The sequence below is a fragment of the Cariama cristata genome, unplaced genomic scaffold (assembly GCF_000690535.1).
Source record: "Cariama cristata isolate BGI_N322 unplaced genomic scaffold, ASM69053v1 scaffold40089, whole genome shotgun sequence".
Lineage (NCBI taxonomy): Eukaryota > Metazoa > Chordata > Aves > Cariamiformes > Cariamidae > Cariama > Cariama cristata.
Window position 1 is genome coordinate 52,595 of NW_009634883.1, and position 9,289 is coordinate 61,883.

At 38.7% G+C, this 9,289-nt stretch overlaps 1 protein-coding gene across 1 annotated transcript in view; it reads left to right on the top strand.

Annotated features, from left to right (window-relative positions):
- GPR183 (G protein-coupled receptor 183) overlaps positions 1-6,884 on the top strand; it is a 9,426-nt gene extending 2,542 nt beyond the window's left edge. The window contains exon 2 of the mRNA XM_009707286.1: positions 5,771-6,884. Coding sequence (XP_009705588.1) covers positions 5,771-6,884 — 1,114 coding nt within the window. The remainder of the gene's footprint in view (positions 1-5,770) is intronic.
- Positions 6,885-9,289: the final 2,405 nt, after the last annotated feature.

Here is a 9,289-nt window from a genome sequence, read left to right on the forward strand (position 1 = left end):
CTTTCCTGACCATTCCTTTTAAATCATTTTTACTCTTTATGTGTACATAAAACTACATTATTCCCTAATACTGTTTGTTAAAGAAATACTGTCCAACACAAAGTGACTAAACCATTCTATGCATAGAGTCAGGAGAGATCTTTTTAATGATCTGACGTGCCTTTCCAATAATTTAATTAGTATCCCTCTTAAATTAGCTACTGGACAGATGGACCAGGCATTCATCTCCAAAGAATGAAAATTATGAAGAGAAACAGACAAATCACACATTAAATGACAATACACAGTTAAAGCCTTCTACATGTTCCCTGGTCTGCTGCAAAGACAGATGGTGCTCCTTCAGTAAAAGCAGGAGAGGAGAACAGCAAGAAAACTCATTTAGCATACAGAGAGAGCTTTGTATCACTGCTTACACATAATCCAAACCCGTGTAATCTAAGGTTACAACACTGCAATTGCTGGCTCATAGCTTAAGTCTATGCTTGTTAATAGTTAAACGCATGTAACATTACATAGAATCACACAATCATTTAGGTTGGAAAGGACCTTTAAGATCATCGAGTCCAACCATAAACCTAACACAGCCAAGCCCACCACTAAACCGTGTCCCTAAGAACCATGTCCACACACCTTGTAAATACCTCCAGGGATGGGGACTCCACCACTTCCCTGGGCAGCCTGTTCCAGGGCTTGACAACCCTTTCGGCGAAGAAATTTTTCCCAATATCCAATCTAAACCTCCCCTGGTGCAACTTGAAGCCATTTCATCTTGTCCTATCCCTCGTAACTTGGGAGAAGAGACAGACCCCCACCTGGCTACACCCTCCTTTCAGGTCGTTGTAGAGAGTGATCAGGTCTCCCCTCAGCCTCCTCTTCTCCAGGTTAAACAACCCCAGCTCCTTAAGCAACTCCTCATAATATGACACCTACATACAAAGCTCATCACACATGAACATCTCTATGAACAGGGTTTTGGATTATGTAGTTCTCCCAGACTGGAGCCACCATTCTGTTCATCAAACACTCTCTGCAGCAGGGACTCTACTCTGAGCTGAGCTCTTGCATACTGCAGCATAAACATAAATCAAATGAAGAATGCCAGTGAAATGTTTCCACAGAAAACCAGTCTCCTAAACCAACTGATTTTCCTTCTTTGATGAGATTACAAAATTGGCTTAGAAAGTCATCTGCAAAGATTTCAGACATGCTAGGTTTTGGAAGCAGCTTGACGTGGTACTGTGATTTTTTCCCCCGAGTGGATACTGTTGCTGCCAAACACCAAGAATAGACTAAAAGCTGCCTAGCTAACAACATTCATAAATTGGCTAAAGAAAAACTTTCTTCCATTGGTGGTGAAAGCAAATACAATGCTAAGACTTGAAAAAAGCAAGTGAGTGAACAACAAAGAACAACCTGCAGTGGTGGCGGCAAGCCTGGGCATAGTATTAAAATTAATTGTAAACTCTCCCAGGCGTAAGGTCCTCCCAGGGAGAAGCAGAGAGCAATACCCATGGCCCTAGACTGGACACATGCCAGGACACGGTGAATCTGAGAAGTACTCCGGGATCACCGTGAACTAACTTCACAAGCTCCCAGTGCAATGCTACACAAGTCTATCTCGGACACTTCATCAGCTGAGCAGAAAAAGCAGGGATGGAGTAGTGAGTATGCTTCCAGGTACACTGATACCAAGAGGCATCTGGAAGGCCAGCCCCTGGGTGGGACTAAGCCGAGGTCAGAACAGATGTCACAGGACTACTTGGCCTCGTGGTGAGACATTGGAGACTTTCACCTTGCATTGCCAAAACCATGAGACTGTATGAAGGGGAAAGGCTCAACAAAAACAGCAATTGCAAATTAATTTTAGGGAAATTTAAATAAGACACCCACATTTTTTTAACAGGAGGTTGACTGACCAAAAACTACAGTACAAATGGCCAATTTGCTTTCTCTTCAGTTCTCCAAATCAAGACCAAACAGCATTTTAGAAATTATGCTTTAAATGAAAAGTTAGCGTAATCCATGCACAAATAACTAAAATAATAACGTAACTTGGATTACAGAGGAGGTCACATTAAATAAGTAAGTGGTCTGTGTCGCTAAGTATCGTGTGTCTGTAGACTCAGAAAACATAAAAACCTGAACAACTTTCTTTACAATACCGACATAAAGACAGGAATTTTAAATATGTTATGCCTTAAAATTCTGCATACACCTCTATGCCAAAAAATTGTGGTAGTGTTTTCTAAAACTATTACATTCGTAAGGTAAATTAATGTTACCTTTTTTCCAAGTATATACTTCAGAATAGTATCATTTAATAAACTCAGAAAGCCGCTGAGGAGGGGCATTTAATGCAACAACCTGGAAAAGCAAACATTTTGGTAGTGATTCTAGAGGGTAGCTTCAACGGTGTGTCTGAATTTGGGACAGTAAATGGCCACGTTTCCATAAGGTATTCAGGTACACAGCTCATTAAAACCAGTAAAAATCAATGCAAAACACACAGAAAGTATGCAAAATGGGCCTGCTGCTGTTTTTTCAGATACATTCTGTGGAGGATGTCATATGCTGTATGTATAATAAGCTGTTCACTAAGGATTGCTGCCAAGAAATAAACAGCAACCTGACATAAGGAATAGGATTTAAAAGAAAAAAAATCTTCTCTTACTTAACAGTCTAGACAGCTTTTAGGAAGCAAGTATATTTTTAAATGCAGCCCTGTTCGAGATTGACAAGGTGAACTATCTGCTGAGGTGAATGGAGTTCATCCAGCAACAATAAGAGCTTGGACGTACAAAGAAGTTACCAGAGCTCAGGTGAGGCACATTAAGTTGTCAGACAACTTTATCCCCTGTTTGGGCTCCAAACCAGATACGCTATCTAAGGTTTTTTTTTTTAAAAAGGAAATACATTGAGGTAATATAGCACGTGGACACCATGGTGACTGCTCCAAAATGCCCATACATACCTACATACAGAGAAAATACTAATGCTCATCTAGAGTACTATAAAATGTGCTCCTCACATTAAGAGTCAAAATATTTTGGGGATAACCGAGGATCAAAAAGACGACTTTCCCCACCCAGGGCTGACGCAGAAGAGCCTGCTGATGTCCTCTGTCAAGGAGCAGAGCTTAGCTGACATGCACGCTGCCCTGCAAGGCCCATGAGATGTGGTCCCTCAGCTTTCTTCTCATCTGTTTGTGGCCAGTTTGTCCTGCCATGGAACTGCTCCCCACGTATATCCATGCTGGCACCATGGATGGACACAAACTCCTTCTCAGCTAGGACTCCTTCTCAATATAGCCATGGTTTTATGCCAGGGTGAACATCCTATTTTGAGCAACAGTAAGTTCTAGATTAATTTACTACATTAAAGATTTGACTTCATAGAACAAAAGTAGGTAACAGGCATTTTATGAAATTCTACTCTTGATGTAAAAAAAAAAAAATTCACTGAAATTGTGGAATTTTTCCCAAACCATTTTTAAACATATTTGTCTAACAGATGTTCTACATTTTACAAATATTTATAGAATGCCATATGAATGGACATGACAATTATGCACATTATTTACGAACCAAAACTATTACAACTTCACAGCGAAAATAAAATTATGGAGTTAATATGCCGTAGCTAGTTACTGCAATAGAACTACTGTTTATCAGGAATCTTTGATTATTATTCCTCACATATGTTTAACAAATTATTTTACCTAAATTTCAAGGAAGAGAGGAGTAGAAGATAGATGTTATGCTGGGAGTGTGAACAAGTAATCAGAAGCATTTAAATAAGAGAAACAAACCAAAATACCTCACTGACTCCTATTCAGGTGCCTACACAAGCCCACATCATTTTCTGCAAAAAGCAGTCTGTTACACTTAGGTAAAACAAGAGTCATCCTACACGCTTCTATAAGGGAAAAGATGAAACAGGAGGAAAGTATTACAGAACTATCCTCAGGGTAGTAACTACCGTACCAATCAATCATCAAACACACTAACACCAAGATACTGTGAACGATGCAGAATTAACTAATATAAAATTACAGACATTCTTAAATCTGCACTACAGCTGGAGTTGCTATTTACCAGTTTAATTCCCTTACTCAAACCACAAAACTCCCACCTCAGATGTGACTTCCGACCCTGAATGCAGCATTCCCACCTCCTGACACATGGTACGTACTCCACGGGTCTCTAAGGATCAGAACATTGTACATCTATCAGTCAGAAATCACTCATCTGTCTTTCCTACTGCCTGTGCAACACAGCAAACATAGACTTAATACACTATCTTGATGCTAAATTTCTTCCTTAAATATATGTAATATAACTCATTTCTGTATTTTAATACACATCATCCACTATCCACAGGTTTAGTGTTCACAGAGAGCCTTATGCACCCCTGCTAACCTAGCCAGAAATCTGGTCAGACTGGCTTACAACACACTATGTGTTGCAGGTACACTAATTGTGAACAACCTGAAATAAGTAGGACAACTTCCTCAAAACATGAAAGAAGATACTAATCTTTAAATACATTTACAAGTTAATAAAAGGATAATGAATACTTTCTAAAACGCATAGCTTAAAACCCTTAAAGCTGAGAGGTATTTTCCAGAGAGACTTTTCTAAGGTGCAACAGGCTACAGTTGTTTGTAAATATTGTGTGTTGAAAGGCAGATCCTCAGAAATAACCTAGACATTTTAATTAACAGTATCAGATGGACTTAAAACTCGGGTTACAACAGCTTTTATCTCCAGATAGTATTTGGCATTAAAGCAGAAGCAATCTTGTTTTGATTGCTGTTTTAATCCATAAATTTTGCAGAACAGCTGCTCGAGGAGTAATGTTAGATGCCCCATCCTTTCTGACATTTATGCTTACACTATGCAACTGTCAGGTAGTAACACAACTAAGAAATATTTTGCACTGGAAGCAGTATCAACAGGTCCTTTCCGTTTCTGAAATTCTGCTGGATCATTTTTTATATTTTTAAGTCCCCCGAATCACTGCCACTTTGCAGCTTTTCCATGCTACTTCTGACTGTGCAGGTTAAACAATTTCTAAAATCCACTAAACTGACAATGTATGAAATATTTCAGCTGGGTTATCTCTCTTTCGCAGCACTAGTCTTAAGAATTCATGTATGTAACAATATTTGAACCAGATTCCAAAAGCCGATTCTTAAAACTAGTATTAAGTATTAATAATTAACCTGAATTATTATAATGACAAGATGATAAGAATGCTGAAAAAATTTAGTTTCTCTAAACAAGTTAAATCATTACAATGTGAATTGTTAAAAACAAACACTCCCTAAAAATTAACTGAAACACATTTAAAAGATTTTGTCTGCTTGTCTGACCCTTGGGAACTTCACATGATCCTTTATCACGTGGTTTCTTCAGACTCCTTTTTCCCCTCAGATTGCTCTAAACAGTCTCCCACCTCCTGACTGTCCATAAACTTCACTTTCCAAATACATTACACCCCTGGTTTATTATTTTGCCCCATCTGATTTTTTTCAGGAGAGAAGGAATTGTGATCAAAACAGAAAAGCCAAAAAGAGCCATCTTTTTGTTTGTTTGTTTTCGGAAGAAGGCTTGAAAAGTATTTCACCATAATGAAGTTTCATTTCAGTTTTTTACAATCTTGCTTTTTGCAACAGAGGTTGGCCATTGTTATGCAGAAGAAGTTTATCTACATTTATTACAAAATGTTCCCTTTTGTGTTTTGTTTCTTTTTTTTCCCCCCATGTTAGGTCTACTGAGCTTCCTGCTACAGCAGCGGTTACAGGAATGGACACTTTCACAGTTTCTCAGACAAACAGTTCCACCTGCGACTTATATGAGCACAAAGATACGGCACGGGTACTGCTGTCTGTCTTCTACAGCTCCATCTTAATTCTTGGGGTGCTCGGAAATGCCATTGCCCTCACCGTCATTTTTAAAAACAGAAAGAAGATGAACTCCACTACCCTCTATTCAACAAACCTCGTCTTCTCCGACCTCCTGTTCTGCATCGCCTTGCCTACAAGGATAGCCTACTATGCCCTAGGATTTCACTGGCCATTTGGAGAAGCATTATGTCGAATAACCGCTCTCCTGTTCTACATCAACACCTATGCAGGCGTAAACTTCATGACATGTTTGAGCATTGACAGGTTTTTTGCTGTTGTCCACCCCTTCCGATACAAGATCAGAAGGATTAAATATGCCAAGGGTATTTGTGTCTTTATCTGGTTTCTTGTGTTTAGTCAAACTTTCCCATTACTTATACAACCCATGTCACAGGAAGAAACAGAAAGGACTACGTGTATGGAATATCCAAACTTTGAAAAAATTGCACACCTACCATTTATACTTCTCGCTGCTTGTTTAGTAGGGTACCTTATTCCCCTGGGGATTATACTATTTTGTTACTCTCAAATTAGCTGCAAACTTTTTCAAACGGCCAAGGAAAATCCACTGACTGAAAAATCAGGGATAAACAAAAAAGCCATCAATACAATCATATTTGTAATTATAGTGTTCATCATCTGCTTCACCCCTTATCATGTTGCAATCATACAACACATGATTAAGAAGCTTCAGAATGAACCCTTGTGCACTGAAAAGAAAATTTTCCAGAAGTCACTCCATTATACTGTGTTTCTGATGAATTTTAACTGCTGCCTAGATCCTTTTATCTATTTCTTTGCGTGCAAAGGATACAAGAGAACTGTAATGAAAATACTGCGACGACAAGTGAGTGTATCAATTTCAAGCGCTGTCAGGTCACATCACGAAGAAAGCTCACGTGACGTGGGAGAAACACAAATGATGGTACTTGCAAAATCTTCCAATGGGAAGCTACCTGAAAAACAAAGTCTGTAGTACACCGTGGTGGAGCAAGCTTAAAAATCCAGGGTCCACAGTAAAAACTCTTGGTGCTCCCTGTACAGCAGCTTAAGTAAGATTCTGTTTCTCAGGATGTCAGTAAATCGAGGAGAGATGTTGGACAGAAAAAGAATTGTCACAGGACAGCAGGGAAACTCAGCATTATAATCTCCTAGCTGTATCGTTTTGACTGATCTCATTATTTTTTCCAGGAAACAGGCACCATTGTGATGTTCAAATTCCATACTGCACACATGTATGCCTGGATGTTACTAACTCAAGCAAAGACTCGATTCACAGTTTGGGTGTCTGAGAAAGGATTAAACACAAATAGCTTACAAGTCCGACTGGCTACAACCAGAACATCGGAAAAATGCAAGACCTCTAGCTGAGCTCCAATTACAGCAATGGTTTTGTTGGCCGAGTCACACAAGCAAAGGAAATCAAACTTTGAGATAAAATGGACAATTTCTGTGCACGTTTGACTATCACAACTGCTTAGCTTATAACCCTTTGGAGGTGAAACTGCATTTTATAGTATTTGGAGCACAAATGTCTTATTGGATGATTCACATAGGTAACATTGTCAAATGTAATAGATGAAAACTTTGGTTCTCACCAACACCGAATACCTCCTGTATGTTAAATCACTCATCTTTGCAAGGTGTATTATTTCTTTACTTCTTTTCCTAAAGGAGAACTTTTCTTTCTAGTGTGTATTGTAAAGACTCTCTACTCTACTTGTATATAAATTATTTATAAACACAAAAAATAAGTCGAAGCAAGAGACTGTAATATGAAAATGGCGCTGTTTCAGTTAAAAAAGCAGCGATACAGGGTTCTTCAGAACTTCTGCTGAAGTCAGACACAGACACAAGACAAACGTTTTAGAAACAGGAATAAATGTTCACAGTTGAAGCCACCAAAAAGTAAATTAATGGCTTAATTCTGATGGTGTGAGATGGTCACCTCCTTTTAAGCGCTGTTTACCTGACAGATCAATAAATGAGAACAGGAGGACTGGCTGGGAAAGAACAAGCTTTCTCATCATGCCTTCATACAGCATAGCTGGGGTCCCTTTCGGCACACGGAAACTGGGACAGCAAAGAGACCAAGTGACTTAAACCCATCCTGCTGGAATCGGCTCAATACCAGTTGAGTATCCGGGATGTAAGCCCTGGGTTCCTGCTGTCGTGCCCTTCCGTCATGTGTCAGCTTCCTTCCCTACTTTATTCCTAGCCCCCCGTCTTTTCTTTTGTCTTCTATCTTATTAATTATGCCTTCACTTGCCAACACAACTCGGTAATTGCACCATGAGGTTGTGATGGAAAAGGAAAATTAAAGAGTGCCTGATAATTACTGGTAAAAGCTATGCCAGATGTCAGAATAAATGTTATTTATTGAAGCTGTAGCTCTCTGGCATTGAGGTTGTACTGGAAGTGAAACAAACATAGTTACATTTGTTATCTTTGCAATTCCTTCCTTCCTCACGTGTTGACCCTCCATCTACCTGCAAACATGGAAGCGTCATATCTGAACAGCAATACGGAAATATTGAATTAACGATTACTTTCTTACAGGAAATTAAATGCAAAAGACCCTACATTTCGTACCACTTAGACTGTCAAAACTGAACTTCTAATTACAAAAGACACTATGCAGCTACAGGAAAACAGAGTAAAAAAAATAATTTTTAACAGGAGAAGTTCTACTTAATTCTGTATGCCATAGCAGTTCTGCTCTTGTCAGCTTTTTTAATAGACTATTTTAAAATATTATTTAAGAATTTGTTCCTATTGGAGTAAGCAAATGATAACCCGACAAATCCACAGACAAACCACTCGCGAAGCTGTACAAATGAAATACATGTATTATTAACATCACAACAGTAAAGCTCATTTTATTCTGCTAACATTTTTTTTTTTTGGTATGCGTTTCATCTAACTGTGATTATAAAACTTTGAAGGCAAGAAGTCTATTTTATATTTGTCTGTAAAATACAACTCAAACATGTATTACAGCACCACATAACGCAGGTATCTTCTAAGTGGAAACAAAACGAAGATCTGTATTGAAAATCTTTCTCTATCTCCCTTTTCTCACGTTAGCAATTCTGTTGTTTTCAAATTCAGACTTTGGTTCTAAATTCCATCAACATTCTCAAACAGCCAACTCTACATCAAAGTACTGCTTTTGCTCTAATAAGCCTTAGAGCACTGGTCCAGTTAGATACGGTTTTGCGAAAAGCTATCTTTTCCTCCTTATTTTAATATTTCTCAAATGCTGAAGAAACCGATGAAATAAATGCCTTTAAAAGCTATGATAAGCTCAGCTTCCTGACACGAGTCTTAAAGGCACAGACACACAGACAGACAGTGACAATCTGTAGCTGTGGCAGCTGA